The sequence below is a fragment of the Lingula anatina genome, chromosome 1, assembly GCF_051362555.1.
Source record: "Lingula anatina isolate TDL-2025a chromosome 1, LinAna3.0, whole genome shotgun sequence".
Lineage (NCBI taxonomy): Eukaryota > Metazoa > Brachiopoda > Lingulata > Lingulida > Lingulidae > Lingula > Lingula anatina.
This window is the reverse complement of record NC_141767.1, coordinates 69,015,567-69,040,575: the sequence shown is the minus strand read 5'-3', so window position 1 is coordinate 69,040,575 and position 25,009 is coordinate 69,015,567. Positions and strand designations below refer to the sequence as shown.

Below are 25,009 nucleotides of genomic sequence, written 5' to 3'. Positions count from 1 at the left end.
AAAAAAAAAAAAATGCTATTTAAGTAAAGGAATGCTGTCAGTACACAGCTGGAAACACAAATTTACCACAGAAACACATATTAAACTAACAATATGTCTTTATCCATGCTCTCAAAATATTTAAGCATTGTGAATACTTCGTAGAAAGGTAAAAAAAAGTCATGAATAGAGAGGCCCGAAGCCGGGGGGTGGGGGGGTGGGGGGGGGGTGGAGAGTAGAAAGAACCACCCCTTTTGCTGGGAAAAGGTCCACTCTGGGTAAAATTTGATCTAGGTACATGAAGTTTTTATGGAAAAAGGTCAACTTTTTCAGAAAAAGTACCCCCCTTTTGAAATTGCTGGCTACGGGCCTGATAGATATATATGCTGCCTATTACCAAATCTATTTAGCTTATTTCATGCATTTTGTTGGTATAACAATCAATAAAACAAATATCAAACAAACAGTGTGTCTTTATTTGTACTCAGAATATTAAAGCATTATGAACACTTCACAGAAATCTTTAAAATGATGCTAAGATATGCTTAATACCACCAAATCTATAAAAGGTAATTTCGGTCAATGTCATTTGGTCTACTTCGACTCACAGGAAACAGCCAAACTGTCGGGTGGCCTGACCGACCTTCTGCCCACCAAATACCTTGACGCCCTGTCAACCCTTTTTTCGCTACAAAAAAACCTGGTATGTGCTGCTTTGGACAGAATGTCACTGAAATTTTCCGGGCGATAATCGCTGGCCACCGCCAGCCTTTCGCATAATTGTAAAAAAGTGGATATCTCCATGCCCAATATCAATGGCATAACAATCCAAAACAACGGCCCCATTCTCTTTATGACTTTACATAATTAATTGTCGTGTAATTTGAAAGTAATCCTAGAGATGAATTTGACAGCAAAGCGGCCATATTTCTACGTGGCGATAATACGCATGCGCAGAAAGCTCATTTTTCGGGCAAATTCAATAACGACGTTTGCGACAACCGACTTCGTTGGAGGGGGGGGGGGGGGGAGAATTTTTTTTTTTTTCCGGAGAACGGATGAAAATCGGTGCACGCGCAGGATGTCATCCATAAAAATAAAAAAGTGTGGCCTTATTTGGACGGAGATATCTGTCCTCTAATTTTCATATTTATCTCACAAACTAAAACAGACTGTGTTGCATGCCTATATATACCAGCCCATGAATGTAAAATATTACCTGCTTTAAAGAAGGATGGTTTTGCTGCAGTAGGCCCAACATTTAAATTCTGGATTTCGTCAAATGCTTGGGTGTTTGTGTTCCATTTAGAGACTGTCATGGTGCTTGTTTTTGTCACAGCCGCAAATACCTCTCCACTGAACTCTGTGACATCAACAGATTTTCCACCTTGACTGTTAGGAACTGCTGCCAGCATACTCCAGTCTTCAATAGAAAAATAGAAAGAAAAGATTCAGTTATTCAACAGGACAACAAAAAAGACAAGTGCTCTGTCAAGCAGAATCTTTGACTTCACATGGACATATGACTGCATACCACTCAAATATGAAAACAATACAGAACAAAAGATATTATTAATTATATGTCATTTTTATTTTCTAAAAGATATGCAAATTTACATCACCACAAATCACAAATTAAAGTAAGGTTCATTTCTTGTAAACCACACTCCACGTGCATTTCAGTGTGGTTTAATTCCATTAGACACCCTCTTATTTTTGGTCCCGATGCAGACTGGGTGTTGCTGTTCTTGCCTCCTTGGGCTCACTCAAACCACACGGCGATCTGGTTGTATTGAGGGGAGACTGACCAGTTTTTGTGTTACACTAAATGTGCAACTGTGCTTAAGCAAGCAATTTCAAATTCCCCAAAAACAATTTGTTAAATTAAAAATCATCTAAAAATCTGACATTTAAATTGTGATGTTGGCCTATGCATATACTAGTTAAGACCATACTGTGCACAATGTACAAGAATGTACAACTTTCATCCCTTCCTTATATCAATAGTGGAAGAAAAAAATTTCCCGTAACTTACCTGTAGGGTATCCATATAGCTCTACCCTCATGGAACCATAGCCGTATATAGCTTTGGGATAGAAGCGGACATAGCGAGCCAAGTATGGTTTAGGGAGGTCATTGTGGACAACTGCTGTGGGGTTGGAATTGCCTGTAAATGCCTGAAATAAATTACAAATGGCAAACTTGACTTCAATCTGTCATGCCTAGAAAAACATGAAAAAAGATTTTTCAAAAAAGTTTCTGTCGAATGGAATTTCACAAGCTGATGGTACATTGAAGGCCTCTTTCTAAAGAAGGTGAAAAGAGGGTAAATAGAACAAAGATAACTTCTGTCTCTCAATGATAGATGAGTTATATTGTCTATTGCCACAACACGTGATGCCTTGCCACCTTTAATCAATTTCTTTTTTTTAAATAAAACTATTTCCCACTGGGATGTTATTTCTTACCCTGCACGATGCCTGTTGATCTTTGTAACATGAAAACTGAGTTCCATCTGTTGAAAAGTGAAGCTCGTACTGGGTGACCCACTGTCCTGGACTAGACCAAACACTGGTGGGAGGACGTCCCTGTTAGAGTGAAAAAATTGTATCAATGCGAGGAAAAGACTGACTATACAGAAATGTTTTAACTTTTGAATAGTCTCCTCCTTACTTGAAATTGTCTGACAAATGTCTGACGTATTTCATTTTTTTATATCTATGTCCAGAGTTCTCCATAACTTAGCTTAACAATTTACAACAAAACAGTTGGGATCTTTACGTACATACACTAAATGCAAACAGGGGCAGAGCCAATAGAATAGTAATGTTGAATTTTAAAAATTTCAATTACATTTTTTTTACAATATTTTAGAACCAAAATATTAGGTGTGACCTCTGGTGACCCCCCCCCCAAACACACACACACACAAACACACACACACACACACACACACACACAAACACACACCCACACACACACACACACACCACTTTAATCCCCAGGATTTTGACCTCAGCTATAGTCGGGGTCTACACTGGTAGAGAACTGAGTCAAGAAGCAGAGTCAATAGAATAATTTTAAAAATAAAATATTGACCTCAGCTACAGTCAGAGTCTATACTGGTATAGAACTGAATCACCTGAGAGGCAGCCCCAGTGACCATGTAGTAATCCTGTAAGTCTATCTGTAACCAGTAGGTGCCAGAAGTAAGACCACACCAAGAATTGCCAATGATAGTGTCATCAAAATAGTTCAACCTGGCTCTGGTGAGGTGGCAGTCACCGTGTGAATGACTAGCACTGAGGGCACTATCTGGGATAGCACCACTCTCCATACCCAGAGCTTGGGGACTATTGGAATCTGTAAGAAACAAAAATGGCTGTACATACATACATACATCTTTATATACAAAACATAATGGAAATGCTGGATTGATGATGACCTTTCAAATCTTTAAAGGCTGATGAAAATCACGAAATCCCAAGTCTGTTTTTTTTATATATTGAATGTGTATCACTTTTCTGTGCATTTTGTACTTCGCTTAGAGATATATTTAATTATTAGTTTTACAAATCTTTTAATAGGAAATTTGGTTTTCTTTTCGAAAATCATATTGAACAACAGGAGGTATATCTGTGCAATATAGCATGACATCGCAATCTTTGTCTTTGTGTCAATATAATATCACCACATTGTGTGATGAACCCACCATTGTATGGCTGCCATATTGCTCTCATAGAGTAATATCTTGGGGAATCAGTCGAAAGCGTCACAGTTTGACCAGCAGTAGGAGCTGTGCCACCATGTGATGCCAGACAGATGCTTGCAGCCAGGGGAAGATACACATCCTGCATGGTAGCTGAAATAGAAAGAGATGTTAAGGCATCAAGGTTGGTATTGTAACATTCCCTGTATATGTTGAATAATAATTAGAAATGCAACAGATGGATATGAGGGTGGGAGAGATTTTATGCACATATTTTTATCTTATTAGTAGATGAAGTACATGGGTTCCTAGAAGAACTATTTAGAAAAAAATGTTACAGACGCAAATGAAGTTTGAGGAGTTTGATACAGAAACTGATATTTTTCTGTTATTTAAGTACTGACTGGCATGTCCACGAGTGTTTAAAACCAAATTTGATTTCCCCTTTAACATTAAAAAACAAATAGTCTAAGTTGTGAGGTCTTTGGTTTAAATTCACTGCTTTCTCTGTCTATACCACTCACAGTCATGACTTGGAAAGCCCATAATCCCAGTATCAAACCATGCAAAACCAAACAGGTCCCCTGCCTTAACACGCATCCGCTGGTTAACAGGGAGAGTTATCTGAAGTGAAAGAAGTTGAATGTCACACATTATGCTTAGGTGAAAGTGATGTCATACACTGCGGTAACGGTAATGACAATGGGGAAATTGTGAATTTTATTGATGTTGTATTTTTAAGTCGTATATCAGAATATTCCTATAGAGAGGTAATAACAAAATTGAAAAGCAGGCTACTTAGTAGTTCTATTCTATACATTAAAAGCATCACAAATGCCCAACACACTGATATATTAATGTTTTTACTCATTTATCTTTTTCTTACATGAATGACATTACATACACCATTCTTAATGTGATTAATGAACATTCAAGGTTTTCATTCTGTAAATGTCAACAATAGCTTCATGTCAGTGAGGGTGACCAGATATATACAGCAACGGGAAACATAGCCTAAATAGCCTAAAGTGAGACTAGGTGTGATAATTTTGTCATCTGAAGTGGGGTTAAGTTTTTAGCGATAAGGGTAAAAGTTGATCTCTAATGATTTTACACTAAAAAATCATACTGGGTTAACTCAGATAATTTGTTTTCCACAGGAGCAAAAATATGTACAACAAAGTAACTTTCACAGCAAAAATGTTATGATGAATGAATCTTTATTGAATGCAATAAACAGGAATTGCATTTATGATGAAAGGTGAAAGTGTAGATCTATAGTCTTACCTCTCTATATCCAGTTTCTCTGACTGAGTTCACCTTATATTCTCCCACTATTTCAAACTGACAAGTCCCAGACAGAGGGCGGAAAATATAGAAAATCAAAGGTCCCCCGGAACCTGCGGCATAGTATTGCCAGGCAAATACCTCACCTGTGGGAAAATAAATGGAATGCAGGCTACCTTATAATATATTAAGGGCAACAATGTAGATTCAAGTTGTGTGCTCACTATGTTTTACTATGTTTTATAATGGTTGCATATGAGAATGATAATGTAAATGCATCTCAATTCAGATCATAGTTTGCTCAAGGTTTTTGTTGATTGAGGGGATAATTTAACATTTCCAGAAAAATCTTCTAGCTGTATCTTAGTCTATTAGTGATCTTACCATCAGAGGGGAAAATGTGCCTCAAATTTACCACATAATAGTGCGGACTGGCATCTTTACGTGTGGTTGCCACTATATCCTCTCCAATTACTGACACTGAAAATCAAATTAAAAAAAAAGAGAAATAACATTTTTACTACATAATGACATGCTCAATGTTCAATGTTATATGAAGTCAATATAAGTACCACTTGGTAGAACATTTAACTGCTGTCCTGGTGAAAACACTTAACAGTTTCATTGCAATCTAGGCTCTAGTCATTACAGTTTTATCAAAACTAAAATGCCTAAAATGCCTGACTGGCAAAGTTGTGCAATTTACAACCATTATTTATACATATTTTTTTTGTATCCAGATGGTAGCACCTGCAGGCTATGGAGTAAAAACGTGAAAAAAAAAAAGATTGCAGCCAAACAGCAAAAGTAATACAATCAAAATTTAAAAAAAATATTTACTTGTGGTAGGTCTTGTGATCGCATCAGGCAGTTTGAAGACAAGACTATCGGTTGGGTCACTTTTTAGAACAGCATGCATAGTATTGTTGCTCTCAAACAAACCGCAATCACTGCCTCCATATGGGGTCTTAAGTAAAAGGAAAAAAGAGGTAACAATACATCTTTTTTTCACATTAGAAAAAGCTGTTTTGATGTACCTTTAAGTGATATTTGATTCCAACTTTATTTCAAGAAAAGTTTTGGACTTTGAACTCATTGCTAACCATTTTTTTTTGATGTACTGATTTAATTGTCAATTATTTTCTATTTGCTCCAAACCTAAAATTGAAACATACATTTTCTGAATCAAAGACATGAATATTCAAAATGTAAACGACATACCGGAAGTGCTGCCGTGCTCAGGAACATCTTCATCTCCTTGTTCCACACATAGACATAGCCGTATGTATCCACTTCTGTGTTATACCAAGCATCGTGTTCCTGGGCCAGCACCATGACAATGTCACCATTACTACGCTTATAACTACAAGTGCCTGTGATACCTGCATTGGTTAAATTCTGGTGAGGAAGGAAACGGCCTGGAAAAGTGTTTATTTTCATATATATCCACTTGTAGTTCTAATCATTTGGGAGATGGAGACTTATATTCTAATTGTCATGGTTTTTCATGTGAAGGACAGCACAAACAGTAATGCAATTTGCTTATTACTAAATCTTTTGTCAGACTATGCAAGATCAAAAACTAATACTCTTTTCCTCATAAATATAACAGCAGATACCAGATCTGGTATGTGAGAGAGAACCAACAGAAAAAAAAACTATTCACTAAACAGACATATTTTTTTATTTGCTTTCAACAGAGGAACTTACTTGGTTTATAGCCAAAAGCTCCTACTTTAGCCGATAAATGGTTTACCCAAGACCAGAATCTAAATCGTATGTGTTTAGCATACACGGAGTGGTTAAATGACTGAACTACAGGGACATGGGCATAACTATTTTGGTTGGCAGAAAACATCTGGAAGTAAAAAACTTTCAGTAAACAGAATGGATCTTGACATGTTGAATGGTCTGTAATAAAGCAATTATAGAAAGTTTCATATATTAAAATAGGCTTACATTAAATTTGATAAGGATGATTTTGTGTATATAAAACATTTTTATATATAAAACGCCACTGTTTTATTTTATTTAACAAGGCAAACAACTGAATAATTCATTTCTTAGAACTTCCAAAATTCGTATGTAGAGAAAAAAGTAGACGTTCAGAAGTGTCAGCCATCTTTTGGGGTGGGTACCACCAACAATGTGTGTGAATAAATGAATGGGACAAAAACACACAGAGCTATTTTCTTGCTTCTTTGACCCCCAAAAGATCCAAGGATACAAAGCCTATCTAGTTATATAAATAATATATATGAAGTAATGAAATGTGAACGAAACCTATGATTTATTTAAGAAAGAAGACAAATACTCAAAACATTTATCAATTTAATACTTTTACTCATTCCAAAAGAAACTATCATTCATCGTAGATTGACCCATCCGGGGGTACTCCAGCTGAATGCACTCAGATTAACAGATTTACATGCCTCTTCACAAGATTTTCTGTATTCTATCAGACATTAATCTGATTGCATTCAGCAAGTCCCCGCAGATTTGGATTGATCAATGTAGAACAATAATTCTATTGGGAATGAGTAATTGGAATCTTTATACACCTTACCATACAGTGAGAGTTTACATCCTCTCTATAACAATCAAAATGTGTCCCATCAGTAGAATAAAACACTTGGTAAGTTTTTGCCATCTGATTGCTATTATACCGTCCCTGAAAGATATAGAAACTGTACATGTGTCATGCAGAATAATATTTTGAAAAGAAATTTCTTTAGGAAAAAAACCTATAGAACAAATATATATTCTTGTACATTATAACAAATGTACAAATGTTTATACATCTATCAATAGAATTCATACAAATTCAGCCTTTTTAATACAGCATTTTGTAGTCCTTCTCCATTGGTAAACAATGTCATCAGAGTTGTAATGACAACAACTGTACTGAAAATCAAGAAAACTTTGAAAAAAAAGAGAAAAATGCCATTATAATACATGGAGGGAATATATGGTGTCATGGAAAATGAACTCTGACTTTTGATTTATTCTGTTTCATTGGTTGTTTGTTTGGTTATATATATATTTGATTGCTTCTTAAGCTTTTTATGATTCACTTGCAACTAAGGCCAGACAAAGTTGATTATTTGGTTAACGAGCAACAACCCTCAGTAAATAGTAGATATGTTTTTTTAAAGATAAGATCTTTTACAAGCATAACAAATATATTTCAGGTTAGCTTGGTGAATTTTTGATTTTCAACTAGAGAGGGTGCAAATGTCAAATCCACTGTTTTGCAATTTTAGAGCATAAAAACAACAGTATTCAGTTCTTTTTCTAGTTTCAGTAAAGTTCTTCCATTTACCAAACCAATACCAAATTGATTTTTTCCATTCGAATGAAAAATAGGTGCCAAAAATTTGGGTCCTTCCAGTTCATTAACCATTTAATCAGTTATGTTTGACTTCACCTACTTGAACAGCAACCCTAGAGACCAGGTAAATGTCATCCAAATCAACCTGAAGGTACTGAGATTCATCATTAGAGCTTGAACACCAAGCAATAGTTGATCCATAACTTGTGAATAGCCTAAAAAAAGGAACAAAAACTTTTTGACTTTTTGTAATATGTTACAAGAAAACACCACCTAAATTTAACAAAAGTTCTTCTTTTAGTATGATGGAGATGGCTCTGCCTAACACAGCTATTCAGACCTATTCAGCCTACCCTTGCTGTGCAGAAGCTGACATCTCATATTCCATGCAAAATTCTAAACATCAAACAGAATGGCATGCTGTCAAAGCCAATTTAAGACCCACAGACATATACACTTACTCTCCATTCTCCGTCCCGCAGTCAGCAGCTAGGTTGTTTGTGCAGCAGTGGGAGGACTCTGATATTGTCCCATCCAAATAACTGCTGGTGATATCAAAACGGTGCCCAAATGCATCTGAGAGTAGTCAAAGGACATATATCATTACATATGTCAAAATACTGAAAATACTGAAAACTAGAAAAGCTCTCAGAGAGCTCAGACCTCTGACATGGCAGCTCAATACTCATTAATTATTCAATTAATTAATGGATCATCGCCAAATCTAATCGATTCTAAGTTAACCCACTTTTGATCCATCCTGATAATTTTAACATTATCTGCCTGTAATTTATTGAGTGGGGCAACTAACAAACCAACACAGGCAGAGATAATAATTCTGGAAAATTAAGCACAATATGCAATTTAGAATGCTACTGTCATAAAAATAATTTCATTAATAAGATGGAAAAGCAATCATACAGATGTATTGATAAATAGATATAAAAATCATTTAAGCCATGACATAAGCAATGTTCAATCACAATTGCCCAAATAACAAACAGATAATTAAAAAAAAATGTTAAAATTAATAACTCCTTTTTTTAAGTAACTTTTACATATGTAAAAAATTCTGAATGAGAAAACAAAAATCTTATTAAGAATTTAACTTCTAGAAAAAGGTCTCTAAATATGAATAAAATGAAAGTTTGATGACATTAAAAAATTCTTATATATTTTCTGTCTCATACTTGAACCAATGTCTGTGACACAACAAGAGTTGGGGACGTGAACCCATGGAAACTCAAGCTTCTGGCGCAGGTATAAATTCTGATTGGTGCCCAGGCCAACAATGGTGCCATCTGGTGTGATTGCGACGTCTATGATACAGCAGGAGCTAGGAATGGTCACCCAGGGGTCATTCAAACTCTGCTTAACCTTCAGCTGGTTGTCTGTGCCTGCCCCAATTATCCTCCCGTCTGCCATGACAGCTGCTTTTTTAACACAGCATGCTATAAACAATACCAGAAAACTTTATTTTTGCAACATGCTATCACTAAAGCAACTTATTGATATGTACTTATAATTGGACTTGATTTGCACCAGAGTCTATTGGATAGTCAACTTTAGTATGAGCATTAAACTGCAATGAAAGCAATACCTGGGTCGGTGCCACAAAGTACATACTCAAGCTTTTCCATCAACATTAGGCACTGATTTAATATTAAAATGACATTAATCAGTTTCCATTTATCATGCTACACTTAATTTCAATGTAACAATGATACTCACATGTAATGAAATCACTAGAGAATGTAAAATCACCACCACATTTTTTCCATATATTTCACTATAAATTATTTACCCTCAGAAGTTAGGTGCCAGCTATCAAAGAAACCATTTCTGTAGTACAACGTGTCACTACCACCAACTGTTATAAGTGTCCCATTTTCCATAGCAGATACATCATAGGCACAGCAGGAATGTGGATGATTAGTAGACCTACGTTTGTAGAAAAAAGGAAAATATGTATTTAAAACATGGCATTCTGACTGCATATACAAAGAATGCAGTTTTACTCCTTAGATTTTGCACAATTATATTGACTTTCCTGAGTTAGACATGCAAAACTGCATATTGACTGAAAGCGAAAGTCAATCAATCTTTTATTATATTACTTAAAACCTAGTTGTCAATATATAGTTTACATCAAAAGTTGCAGCATTGCTGAAATCTGCCAAATTGTTTGTCATCAAATTGATGATTCTTCCTTTACTGTGCAGTCTTCTGATTGTTGATTTGTTTTCTTTACTCTGATTGGTCATAAACTTTGGCTATGACCACCAGTCAATATTATGTTTACTCAAATCCCCAGATAAGAGATTTTATTCTGAGCTGTTTAATATATAATAATTCAAATTATGTCCTTTCCATGCACCAATGGTTATAAATGCCAACAAGGCAGCAAAGCTGTCAAATGTACAGACAAAAAACAGATAATAAAGATGCAAAATAGGTCATTTTGTTAATTTTGATGCAATAATAAATAATGCTTATAATAACACAGTCAGTTAACACTGATTTTTAATCATGCACAACAGGTAACATGGTCAATAACAGGAGCAGATCCAGAGATATTTTCTGACAGTATTCCAAAGTATCTTTGTTGATCCATCCTCCACTTTTGATGGTCTTCCAACAGAAAAAAATTGATACCAGTCAATGTAAACTTTAAAATCTGACCGTCATCTGAAAGACCCAGAAGACAGCCTCAATCCACCCCTGCAATAAGATTACAGTTTCTGGACTATGAGAGTTCAAATTCACATAATGAAAATCCCAATATTTCAAAAAATGTTGACAGTGCATAAAATAATATTACATAATGTTTAAAGACATAAAAACCTATGCAACTGCTTATGTGGAAATACAGAAAATCTGAAGAGCTTCAGGTGGATGGGAGTTGAAAATGCCAGTGTTTAGAAAAAAAATTAAAAAGAAAACACACACAAAAAAAAAAATTCCAATAAAGCTGCTATTCAAACTTTTAATCTTGCTGTATTAACATGATATGAATAACCCCAACGTGTTTGAGGATAATAAGGCACTGTTATTCATCTATAGCATTAATGTTGGCATTACACAATTTTTTTTTCTTTTGTAAACTTATTTGCAATATTAAACAGCATTTACCTGCATAATTATCACCAATTTCTAATTATGTGACACAGTTAAGAGAGCTTAACCTATAGAAAATGGGTCATTTTGTCAATTTTGATGCAATATTAAATAATGCTTATAATAGCACTGTCAATCAACACTGAATTTTAATCATGCACAACAGGTAACATGCTCAATAACTGGAGCAGATCCAGAGATATTTTCTGACAGTATTCCAAACTATATTTGTTGATCCATCCTCCACTTTTGATGGTCTTCCAACAGAAAAAAATTGATACCAGTCAATGTAAACTTTAAAATCTGACCGTCATCTGAAAGACCCAGAAGACGGCCTCAATCCACCCCTGCAATAAGATTATAGTTTCTGGACCATGAGAGTTGAAATTCACATAATGAAAAGCCCAATATTTGAAAAATGTTGACAGTGCATAAAATAATATTACATAATGTTTAAAGACATAAAAACCTATGCAACTGCTTATGTGGAAATACAGAAAATCTGAAGAGCTTCAGGTGGATGGGAGTTGAAAATGCCAGTGTTTAGAAAAAAATTAAAAAACTTTTAATCTTGCTGTATTAACATGATATGAATAATCCCAATGTGTTTGAGGATAATAAGGCACTGTTATTCATCTATAGCATTAATAAGTCTACATAAGTCCCCCCAACTCTGTGATCAATGAAAATGCAGACCCATACGATAAACTTAAAGCTGAACTTACAACTGTGTCAGCTAACTGTAATATAATTAACCAAGGGGATTTCAATGCCAGAACGAAAGTTAACTCAGACTTTATCACAGATGACAGCACAGACTTAACCTTAATTTCTGGGGCCCATTATCTCAGTGATGCATACAACCCACCCCCTCCTAGAAACTCAATGGACTCCCAAAAAGCCAATGCATTTGGTGGAAAGCTGCTAGAGTTATGCAAAGATTGCAATTTAAGAAGCTTAAATGGCCGTAAACTAGGTGATCTACTTGGCAAATATACTTGTTAACAACCAGCTGGTAACAGCATTGTTGATTATGTCATCTGTAGTGCCACTTTGTACAGCACCATCCCATACTTTCACGTCAATGATCTGTCAATATTTTCTGACCACGCCCTACTTGAACTTAAACTGTACTGCAAAACTACTTACAACAAACATACAAAATCAATTCAGCTGATACCAAAGCCAACTAAATTCATTTGGGAAAATAATTCTCATATTAAATTTGTTGAGGCCCTGGGTAACATGGAATCAAAACAAAAGGTTGATTACTTTATGTCACAAGCTCTCTCTCCTGAAGAGGCATTACCCTTAGTAAATGAAATATTCACAACTGCAGCTGAAAGGGCTCTTAAATCAAGAAAATACACCTCAGTCCACCCTCGAAAAAACAAGAAAAGGGCAACATGGTACAGCAATGACTTAAAATCTCTGAGGTCCCACTTAAAAAACTTAGCAAAACTTAGGAGCAAGAAACCCTTTGACAATTCAGTCAATGCATCATACTACCAAACATTCAATCGTTATAAGAGAGGATGTAAGAAAGCAAAAAAAGAATATAAAAAAGGCCTACTTCAAAAGTTGCAATCCATGGAAAATGCAAATCCCAAATGTTTCTGGAAAGCGGTTAAAGATTTAAATATGGAGTCTACACAAACTGAATTTATTGAACCAAGTGAATTTTATGAGTATTTTAAAAGTCTTTGTGAGGAAACTGAATCAAGTAAACATAACTTTGATAAAGACTTCAAGCTTAAAATAGAAAATAAACTAAGGCAAAGTGAAATGAATTCTCCAGACAGAACTGCACTTGACCATGACATTAGTGCTGATGAGATCATGAGCAATATAAAAAAATTGAAAAATGGCAAATCAACAGGGGAAGACAAGGTAACCAACGAAATGATAAAATCAGGGAAGGATTATCTTATAGATGTAATTGTAAAATTGTTCAATATCATATACAAAAGTGCTAAGTACCCATCAATATGGAACAAGGCATATATAGTCCCTATCCACAAATCTGGTGATGAATCAAATGTTAACAACTACAGGGGAATATCTATTACAAGCTGCCTCGGAAAGCTGTACAACTCGGTCCTGTTAAACAGAATTCAAGCACACGCATCCCAACAAGGGGTACCCCTACCTCATCAAACTGGGTTTAAACATGGTCATGGTACTTCAGATAATATCTTTATATTTAAGTCCATTATTACAAAATTTATGAAAGGAAAGAAAAAATTATACACATGTTTCATTGACTTCTCAAAAGCATTCGATAGTGTTTGGAGGAACGGACTACTGTTCAAGCTAAGTACTCTAGGAATAAGAGGACTTATGTACAAAAACATTAAAAGCATGTATGAAAACTCCCAAGCATGTGTTAAGACAAGTAGTGGTATATTCCCGGCCTTTAATACAACACTAGGTGTAAAACAAGGTGACACATTGAGCCCATTTCTTTTTAATATTTTTATTGACGACCTTCTTAGATCAATTGATAGCGAAAGTGCTGCAAGTCCAGATATAAATGGAATACCAATACAAGGTTTACTCTATGCTGATGACCTCATCCTTATGTCCAAGACCCCCAATGGGCTAAGGCAAAGTTTGGAAATAGTAGAAAATTTCTGTAACAAGTGGAGACTGACTGTAAATGTCACCAAAACTAAAGTAGTTATTTTCAACTCAAAATCAAAAGCTCACAGTGAAAATTTTTTTCTGTATGGAAAACCAATCCAAGAGGTCAACAAATACATGTATCTAGGTCTCCTTCTAAATCGATCAGGAAGCTTTACAGAAACCAAAAATAATCTCCTACAACGTGCTACAAAGGCATTCTTCAGTCTGTCCAAGTCTCTTCCACTTCAGAGTAATGTTAACACATCCTTAAAAGAGAAATTATTTGATACCCTCATTTCCCCAATCCTTACATATTGCTCAGAGATATGGGGCTACTCGGTGTCAACGGATAACTGCCCTACAGAAAAGTTGCACTTAAAATTTTGCAAACAAATCCTTGGCCTCCATCAAAACGTATCAAACTATGGTGTATACACTGAACTTGGCCGCCTTCCCCTCTATACCAAAATACAGTTTGCATCTGTCAAACTATGGTGTAAAATTATTCAAATGTCTGATGCTACACTAATGAAACAAGCATACATACAAGAGATAAATAGTTACAAGTTGCTGACACCCTATGTCCCACCCGCAGTCCACACACTCAGACCAGCTTGTATGTCATGGTCTGAGGGTATCCGAAAAATCCTTTTCACATTTGGCCTTGGTGATGTGTGGCTTAGCCAGTCACCTCCAAAAAACTTCACCACAATTTTCAAACAAAGACAAACTGACCACTTTACCCAAATATGCAATAGCAAACTTCAAGCCAACAGTAAATTATCTCTTTTCCGTATACTTAACCAAAAGTGTGAAAGGGCAACTTATGTTGATAAAATAACAAATTACGACACCTTATCAACCCTTGCTAAACTACGTCTTAGTGACCATAAACTCCACATCGAAACTGGGCGGCACACCAGGCCAAAAACTGAAAGGTGCGACAGAATCTGTCGCCTGTGCACACAAGGGGTAATTGAGGATGAATACCATTTTATATTCCAATGCCCAATGTACAAAACAGACCGAGTCACCTTTTTCAGTAAAACCTCATTCCTAAAAGCTGATTCAAGGCCACCAGACAGTCAATTATGCCATGTATTTAACAGTGCCAACAAAGATACTTTAGTGTCCCTCTCCAACTTTATAATCAAATCATTTAAGAAAAGAAGTGAAGTGGTTGCTCTGCTTGGTAACTCTTAGCATATCCCTTAAAATGTCAGTGTATGGTCCCACTGTTGTGAGAAGTGACTCGGCAGTGGGACTGAACATGGCACAATATTTATATCTGTGTAACTTATTTACTTATATGTCTTATGTAATTGTCATTAATCGTAATTATCAATGTCATCAAACAGCCATGTAAACAGCTATGTAACGGTGGTTTTAAGTTCTTTAAAAACATATTCTTTTTGTGTAACATGTTTCTGGTATGTTTATGGTAAATTTATAATCACACCAAGGTTTATCTCATTGTTTAGAATATTTTATGAGTAATTTTACTAGTACTTATCTTCATTATATAAAGATGGTAATACACTAACTGTATTGTATCATCATTTGTATATCATATTGTACAAGGTCATGACAATCTATGTACCAGTACAGAAATAAATTGAATTGAATTGAATTGAATTAATGTTGGCATTACACAATTTTTTTTTCTTTTGTAAACTTATTTGCAATATTAAACAACATTTACCTGCATAATTATCACCAATTCCTAATTATGTGACACAGTTAAGAGAGCTTAACCTATAGGACTTGAATGGGAAATCTCAACGTGTGTTTTATGTAATCTTATTTAATGGACAATTACCACCATCCATAAACAGTAGCCCCATATAGCATTCCATAGAGCTGCATTGCTTCCAAAACAGAAAACAATCACATTGATTTCCAACACAAGCTACACTTCAGTCCTATGAAACTTTTCAGTAAGTTAGAATATCATAAGTAAAATGGTTTTTCCTTAATGGTCATCCCAGCAGCGATGTCCAAAAAAGTTTTTTTTTCATCTTTTACGCAATTTAACATAATGCTTAACAGCACAATGGCCATCAATTTTTAATAATAAAGTAAATGTATCATAACTATTCAAAAGATGTGACTAGCAATGGTATTCAAGCCAATGGAAGTTCAAAGACTAAGTCACACCTTGAAAATGTCCATATGTGAAAATTTTAATTGTAACAAAAAACTATATAATTTCCAAGAAAGTTAATCGACATAACAGGTTTTCCAACTGAAGCTATAATTTAATGCTATGCTACATTTCTGTAAGTTTGAGAAGAGTAAGTGACTTGGTTTTCCTTTAATGGTCACTGTGGAGGCATTGTCTAAAATGGGGTTGTCTTCAATTTTGATGCAATATTACATAATGCTTAACAGCATAATGACCATCAATTTTTAATAATAAAATAAAAGTATCATGGATATTCAGAAAATTTGATATGGAAAGGTCTTCAGGGCCATGGAAGTTCAGAGTCACAACTTCAAAATGCCAAAATGTACACAAGAGATAACTGTACTGAAATGAATTTCTTTCCACTTTCAACACTTTTTTTACATATATCAAAATAATCAATTTACTGTCGTTTTTAAATGATCAACTAAGAAAGTTGTTGACATAGGAAAAATATCAATAGAACAATTTTAAATGTCCAATTTGTTCCATTCTGAGATTCTGAACATGGTGAATGATTGAATCTGACAAACTGTAAAGATATGAGTTTATTTCCATTTTTGACACTTTATTACACAATGCACAATAACAGGTTTACCATCATTTTTATATAATCAACTAACAATATTGTTAAGATGCAGAAAATGTCAAAACAACACCTTTACATTACTAATTAGTTCACAAATGAGATTGTTAACATGCCTAAGAATTAAATCCGAGGAAAAAAGACTTATATACAAAAAAATACAGAAAATGCACAGCACTTCTGCTGGATGGGAGTAAAAAATCACATCTTGAAGATGCTAGTGTTTGAAAAATAATTTTAAAAAAATTTTAAATAAAACGTAAAAAATTCCAATAAAGCTGCTATTCAAACTTTTAATCTAGCTGTATTAACTTGATATTAATAACCCCACCAAGTTTGAGAAAAATAAAGCACTGTTATTCATCTATAGCATGTTGGCATAACACATTCTTTTTGTTGTTAATTTATTTGCAATGTTTAAAGGGATAATAACTCTTTGTATGAGATCTATATTTCACAACAAAAACATTGTGAATAACTCATAGAAATATAATATATTCTGTTTTACTACAAAAACGGCAGTTATAGCTATTATTCTGATATCTGAGCTTGTCTTTAGACTACGTGACCTCCATTGATGGCCATAGTCTCTTAAAATCTCTTAAGAGATTTTAACAAAAAACCAAACTTTTTAGAAAAAAACCAGGGACTAACTTTGAATGTAAAAATGGATTCATTAACCATTGGTAAGTATGGGAAAATTGTTGTTTACTCCAGGAAAATTCATTTTTTGGCCGAAATGAAGAGTTATTATCCCTTTAACACCATTTATCTGCACAATTATCACCAAATCCTAATTTTGTGACACAGTTAAGAGAGCTAAACCTATGGGACTTTACAGGGAAATCTCAAGGAGTGTTTTATGTAATCTCATTTAATGGCCAATTGAAAATTAATGAGTAGGCAAGTGATTTTATAGACCTTAATTTAATTAGTGATCACCCAAGGGACAATTTTATAGACTAGCTGCCATCCATACAGTACCATCATATAGCACAAAGGTGTTGCATACATGCTGAAAAAAGTGTAAAAACAGCATTTCTTCCCTAAAAATGACCCGATCATGCTGATTTTCAAACTTGACCTGCGTATTATGAATATTCATCAGTTCTGTAAGTTTGAAACCAAAAGGTAAAATGGTTTTCCACTTATCGTGTTATCGGTGCTGCATATATGCTGAAAAAAGTGAAAAAAACAGCATAACTACCCTAAAAATGACCTGATCATGCTGATTTTCGAACTTGACCTGCGTAATATGAATATTCATTAGTTCTGCAAGTTTCAAGCCAAAAGGTAAAATGATTTTTCACTTATCCTGTTATCAGTGTTGCATATATGGTGAAAAAAGTGAAAAACAGCACAACTTCCCTAAAAATGACCTGATCATGCTGATTTTCGAACTTGACCTGCGTAATATGAATATTCATCAGTTTTGTAAGTTTCAAGGGAAAAGGTAAAATGGTTTTCCACTTATCGTGTTATCGGTGCTGCATATATGCTGAAACAAGAAAGCACTGTTCTGCAATGGGTTTACTTCCATTTTTAAAACACTTTTTTAACATAAAACAAAATAAACAGTTTTCTACCATTTGTATATGATCAACTAAGAAAATTGATGAGATGGGACAAATATCAATAGAACAGTGTTAAATGTCCAATTTCCTCCATTCTGAGATAATGAATATCGTAGATGATTGAATCTGACAAACTGCAATGATATTTATTTCCATTTTTGACACTTTATAACATAATACACAATAACAAGTTTACCATCATTTTTACATAATCAACTAACAATGTTATTAAGATGCAGGAAATGTCAAACAAACACTTTTACGTATCTTATTAGTTCAATAATGAGACAGTTAACATGCCTAACAATTGAATCTGAGGAAATGTGAAAAAACAGCATAACTTCTAAAATAATGGCCCGATTATGCTGATTTTCGAACTCAACCTGCGTTTTAGTTAGTTTGACTACTCCTGTGAGTATAATGACAATTGGCCTATCTGTTTTTCTTATATTGTGTTATTAGCGTTGCATATATGTTGAAAGAAGTGAAAAAACAGCAAAACTTCCCTAAAAATGGCCCGATCATGCTGATTTTCTAACTTTACCTGCGTATTATGAATATTCATCATTTCTGTAAGTTTCAAGCCAAAAGGTAAAATGGTTTTCCATTTATTGTGTTATCGGTGCTGCATATATGCTGAAAAAAGAGAAAAAATAGCCTAAATTCACTAAAAATGACCTAATCACGCTGATTTTCGAACTTGGCCTGCGTATTATGAATATTCATCAGTTCTGTAAGTTTCAAGCCAAAAGGTAAAATGGTTTTCCACTTATCGTGTTATCGGTGCTGCATATATGCTGAAAAAAGTGAAAAAACAGCATAAATTCCCTATAAGTGACCCGATCATGCTGATTTTCGAACTTAACCTGCGTATTATGAATATTCATCAGTTCTGTAAGTTTCAAGCCAAAAGGTAAAATGGTTTTCCACTTATCGTGTTATCGGTGCTGCATATATGCAGAAAAAAGTGAAAAAACAGCATAAATTCCCTATAAGTGACCCGATCATGCTGATTTTCGAACTTGACCTGCGTATTACAAATATTCATCAGTTCTGTAAGTTTCAAGCCAAAAGAAAAAACAGTTTTCCACTTATCGTGTTATCGGTAAAAGTGCACGGCGACGGCGACGACGGCAACGGCGACGACAGACGCAGATGACGGCTATATGTACAGACACATCTGTGTCTGTACATAAAAATAGTAGATATCACTCTTGAAAACTTCATGAAACAAATCTTCTCATTTGTGGTAAGAAAGTTCTTATATTGGATATAAATATGCCATTTTAATGGCATATTAGGATACAAAAAAAAAACAAACAAACATGATTTTGGGTAAATATGACAAGTTATCCCTGCTTGCAGCTTGAAACTTATCTTATCATTATTACAAAAATTTGATAGAAATGAAACAAAATAAAAGGTATACCAAGGAGAATCCAGAGTAGGTTTGCTTTGGATGTAGCGGCCGGTTGTTATGCCAACTAGATTGCCAGAGGGATGAACAGTTGCAGCCATCATGCAGCATGTTTCAGATTCATGCATTTCCCAAGATCCTCCAATTTTCACCATGTAGGTCAGTTTCTGGTCAGCATTGATGGCGACAATTTCAGGGAAAATGGCTAGACAAAAAATTGGTAATAATGTAAGCATCTTTTTCATTTTCTGCAAAGTTCAAAATCTAAGATGACACAGAGAAAGTGGCAAAGTACATGCACCCATATACACAAATTGCAGGCAATGTAAACTTAAAAAAATATTCTTTAGAAATATTTTACCAAGAACTGCCCACTTTACCTTCAGTGTCTTCAAATTTGTACAGTGTGTTATCTGTTGGATTTCCAAAGGCATTAGAACTCCCTCCCGCTATGCCTGGCAGATCCTCATATGCTGTTGTAATAAGATAGTGAGTGCCCTGAAGAAAAAAGTACACATATTTACATGTATAACTATATGACACACATGACAATTTCTGAATAGGTGTCACAAGGAACATATATTTTAAATATTGATATCTTAAACAACATAAAAATTGTTTTGCAGTTGAGGAAATCACACAGTTGGTATTTTAAAGCATTTTGAATCATTACAAATTATGCCCAAAATGTTTATTATAAAGCACTGGTTATACAGGAGATTAAGGAGTTTGCGAAGATTTATTGCAGTAATCTGGAATAGAGGAAAAGTACATGTAGACCAACTAGGTAACCACAAGGTAACAGCAAATCTGAAAGGTAAGGTAACAGCAAATCTATAAACTTCAACAATGTTGAAATGAAGTATTTAAAAGCTCATCCAAGATAACAATTTGTTCAGTGTCTGGTGATTTTAGCTCAATCCTTTCTAAAGTTATTAAATTTAAAAAACGTTAGGATGGCCTGGACAGAAGACATAGGATGCAAGACAGATGTATAAATAAACAGGAAGTCTTCACTGAAGTGCCAACTCTATGCATTTACACACTTTCTACATTCTATTTAGGACAGACTTCCATTTTTTACGTTTTATTCCGCTGTTAATGAGAGAATAAATCCATGCATTCTGTGTTCTATTTTGTTGGCAACTTTGCTCCCACTTTAAAAATCGCAAAGTTATAAACATTGAAAAACATCTTTTTTTTTCTATTTTTGATCTACAAAGTAAAGAATTTGTTAATCATTATTATTGGAAAAACACACAATAGCCAAATTGATCCATCTGAAAGCTGAAATCAATAATTGGGTTGGCTTGGATCAACATTGTATTTAACACAGAGCAGCTGTTGGAAATGACTGTTTATGCATGATAATTTAACATTAAAGTTTACTGTACTTGGGAAGCTACAACCACATTCAGAGATTTCTATGATTTTGTCAAACTAAATGAATGGTCTGCAAGTGAAGGCACTATGGTTCAAGATCAGACCGTTTAGCCATCAATATCGTGTATGGAATGAGGAATTGACCTGCCTCTGTGACGTTGGTGCACTGTATTTATTCCTTTTTTCATCAAAAGATTAATCAATAAAATGAAACTACAGCAAACAGTGTGATAATAATGCTTTACCAACATAATCAATAGATTTTGTATGGAAGCAATAATTGTTTATACCACACTCACTTTACAAAGGACCTGATTAAAAAACTACTGGAATAAGCTTGGCTCCAAACAATTCATCCTGTCATGCTTCTATGCTCCCAGAGACACAGTTAATATTTCAAATGCTTTACTCAATTTACTTCTATGAACATTGCATTATGGGCCTCATGATATTGATAACTTAAGAGTCTTTTTGAAAATACCAAATTTTCCAATGTATTCAGTAAGAGCCAATAAAATTGGTGCTGGCAGACAATATGCAATATATCTCATATGTGACTGTGCTTGTAGAAAATACAGTCTACATCATTATATTAGTTTAATCAGATTAATAAATGAGCATTCTCCCAGACTTTATTTTTTATAAGTATTTAATTTTATAATAGTTTTATCTCTTTTCTGTTTTCCTTCTTTTTTTTAACAATTGTATGCTCTCCTAACATGTGTGCCAAACACCACACACCAAATGTTGAAAGTAATGGGATAAAAGACAATATGAAGAAACACAGATGTACCACTAGAGGTTAAAATATAACATTTGGTACCATACAGGTTACAATACATAGTAATATAACAATGTGTCAATGAGCACATTCAGAACAGCGGACTAACAGATCCACAGATCAAATATGGCGACCCATATAAAAGCTTGCTGCTTAATTCCTGATTAGACAATCCCTACAGGGATTACGCAACACGCATTCCAGTGGGTCAGCCATATTTGATCTGCAGATCTGTTACTCTGCTGTCTGTTCTCAATTTTTACCTCAGTGACAAACCCCTGGAGATCTGCTGTACTACTGGGGAGCAAGTTCTGCATGTGCACATATTTCTCCAGAACCTCTTCATATACAAACACTTTGGACAGACCTGCATCGTAAGTCCAACAGCAGGACTTGGTGGACCTAGACAGAATTTTAATTTAAAATGGGTTAATTTTTTTTAAAAAGAATTTAAATATAGAACAGATTAAAAAATTCAGCTGGCTTTGAACTATAACTGTTTTAACTGTTATACTGGCATATACGTTATTCACAAAAAATTCTCCTAGATAAAGACCTATCTGGACATTTATTAATAAAACACTATTATCATGAAGTATATAAAGAATGTATTTTTTTTTTCATGTATGAAATCCTCAAGACAATGTCAAATATATTTCAAACATTAAAATAGGTTATATCTGAAATAATTAATAATGCCATTCTGTCCTTTTTCTCTGACATCATCCCCTAATTGAAATATTTGTCAGACTAGCTTATATATTTACCTGGAGGCGATAATCAAGTAGTGTTTTCCATTGATGGTCATGTGTTCCCCATTGACTCCATAATGTACAGGAATAGTCTGCACCAGCTCTGGGACGTGCTGGAAATCTGAAATGTCATCAACCACCAAGAAATGAAATAATATATACACTTCAGGAAATTGACACAAATTGTTTGTTCACTTTTAAGATATGGTTAGTAAATGTGTTATCTCAACAAACTGGTCTGCTTAGTAAAGATTGGATATGTCTACATGATAAAGCTCATCTTAAACACTCATTATATAATATACTCAAAGTCAAAGTTATAAAAACTATAAATTTTATTTACGTGGAAAAATAATCCATAAAACTTTACAAAAATGTTATGCCCCAAATTCATTTGTGATACTCTACCTTGGAGACATGTTTTTCCATGCTTATTTGTTGGGCATTCACATGTGAAGTTTTCTTTGTCCAGGCAGTCATTCTGGCAATAAGGGTCGAACTTGCACTCTGTGTAGTAAGGACAATCAGCGTGTCTTAAGAACTAAAAAGATGAAGATGATAATACTTGTACTATTAACAGTGAAGAAACAGCATCATCTCAAGTCCTGAACATTACGATTTGTACCATAACAACAATGCTTACATCAATTTATGTTGCTTGACTGAAAAATAACAAAAATATTAAATGCTCACTTAATCGACAGGGGTTTTGGGGGCTGCCATCAGAATAAAATTTATAATCCCTGAATTCCATGAATCAGAGGAAAAGCTAGTGTCTAAATACTAGAGCTGCAGATATTATAGATACTCGTACCCATGGATACATCTTCATAGTTTTTCAGTGATCAAAACTTTTAAACTCTCTAAATATTACATTATATTATATTAAATGCATTATTACAAAAGAGGTGAAATTCTTCACAACAAAATACACAACTTACAGTTCTATAGTCCTGGGTTGTATTGACAACATAATAATTGTCCAGTGTTATTGGCCCATTGTCAGTAAACAGAGAGCAGACCATTTTTTCCTTGTCATAATGGAAAACGCGGCACCCCTGTTCAGTGATACAAGATCCCGAGCACTGCTGTTCATGACGGATGTGGTGGATGTCTCGGAGGTGCTGCAAAGGACGGGAAATATCAGAGGATGCCGTGAAGTGGGAGTAAAGAATGCTACTCTTACAGGAGCCATCAGGATTCCATTCTACCCCCAATGAAGCCTGAAGAAAAAGGACTACCAGCAAGATGCTGGAAATTCCCATCCTGTCTCCTCTTCTTATGCAACCTTAGTAGAGTTGTATAAGTACGAAGTTTCTACCAATTTGAAAAAACTGCTACAGGAAATTTGGGCAAAAACCTTACTCGAGTATTGACATGCCTCAACCTAAATGAGACTCTGACAGGGTTCAAGAGTGGATTCATTGATCCATCTTAACATGCATGAATCTATTGTTTAGGACTTTCAATGACCTTACTTCAACAGACGGGAAATACTGCTAACAAGTAATCAATAGGGTAAACAAAGGAAGTTTTGCATTAAACAAACAAGAGTTGTAATGGGATTCAACTTACTTACTGAATAGCAAATGTAAGCTATGAATAAATATTTTTCATGAAACGTTTTGGATATTAATCAACTTTGAATGACAGGCGTTTCACTTAATTTTTTTCCAGAGTACTAAATCAATATCATGAACTGAAACTTAGTAAAAAATCAATGTTTGGGCTGAGATATTTTAACATATAACAAATCAATCACAAAGTCCTCATACAAGAAGCAAGCTCCACCTTTTCTGATTGTGTAATTGTTACACAGGTTTTACCTAGAGATGTGTAGCATGGATATGACCACTTCAAAAATGGCATAACATTTCAAATACCCATGCTAGAATATCTGCAAATTTCTTATTAAACAACTGTTTGGTAGAAAGCGACACCTAAAGCCCACAATTCTGCAATCATAAACAGTGGAAATTCTCAGTTTATATCTTAGCTGCTGATAAAAGGACATGTACCAGATGCTGGACATGATCGATACTAGTGAAAACATTAGCAATTTTCCATTTTTTAAATTTGTATAATTTAATATTTATGAAAAAAGATAGCATAATGGTTAAACCTAAAGTTTTGCAGATCAGAGATTTATCAGGCCCATTCTAGAGTTCTTTGAGAAAAAAAGCCATTAAGGGTAATACAATGTGCTAATTATATAAATATTACAGAAGTTTTGCCACTGCTATCTGACAGGACAAATGCCTTGTTCTTGGATTCAAAATTATG

The 25,009-nt window shown here is 34.5% G+C and overlaps 1 protein-coding gene across 1 annotated transcript in view; it reads right to left on the bottom strand.

The window, feature by feature from the left end:
* Positions 1 to 24,954, bottom strand: part of LOC106161214 (uncharacterized) — a 26,424-nt gene extending 1,470 nt beyond the window's left edge. The window contains exons 1-22 of the mRNA XM_087001304.1: positions 23,668 to 24,954; positions 23,135 to 23,267; positions 22,742 to 22,847; positions 22,238 to 22,376; positions 20,191 to 20,308; positions 19,823 to 20,015; positions 10,111 to 10,247; positions 9,497 to 9,757; positions 8,768 to 8,882; positions 8,407 to 8,521; positions 7,542 to 7,646; positions 6,686 to 6,833; positions 6,197 to 6,393; positions 5,816 to 5,942; positions 5,360 to 5,455; positions 4,976 to 5,121; positions 4,213 to 4,312; positions 3,692 to 3,841; positions 3,122 to 3,342; positions 2,448 to 2,567; positions 2,015 to 2,156; positions 1,199 to 1,402 (exon numbers count right to left, since the gene is read on the bottom strand). Of these exons, the coding sequence (XP_086857430.1) occupies positions 1,199 to 1,402; positions 2,015 to 2,156; positions 2,448 to 2,567; positions 3,122 to 3,342; positions 3,692 to 3,841; positions 4,213 to 4,312; positions 4,976 to 5,121; positions 5,360 to 5,455; positions 5,816 to 5,942; positions 6,197 to 6,393; positions 6,686 to 6,833; positions 7,542 to 7,646; positions 8,407 to 8,521; positions 8,768 to 8,882; positions 9,497 to 9,757; positions 10,111 to 10,247; positions 19,823 to 20,015; positions 20,191 to 20,308; positions 22,238 to 22,376; positions 22,742 to 22,847; positions 23,135 to 23,267; positions 23,668 to 23,991 (3,397 nt within the window). The 5' untranslated portion in view covers positions 23,992 to 24,954. The remainder of the gene's footprint in view (positions 1 to 1,198; positions 1,403 to 2,014; positions 2,157 to 2,447; positions 2,568 to 3,121; positions 3,343 to 3,691; positions 3,842 to 4,212; positions 4,313 to 4,975; positions 5,122 to 5,359; positions 5,456 to 5,815; positions 5,943 to 6,196; positions 6,394 to 6,685; positions 6,834 to 7,541; positions 7,647 to 8,406; positions 8,522 to 8,767; positions 8,883 to 9,496; positions 9,758 to 10,110; positions 10,248 to 19,822; positions 20,016 to 20,190; positions 20,309 to 22,237; positions 22,377 to 22,741; positions 22,848 to 23,134; positions 23,268 to 23,667) is intronic.
* Between the last annotated feature and the right edge of the window lie 55 nt (positions 24,955 to 25,009).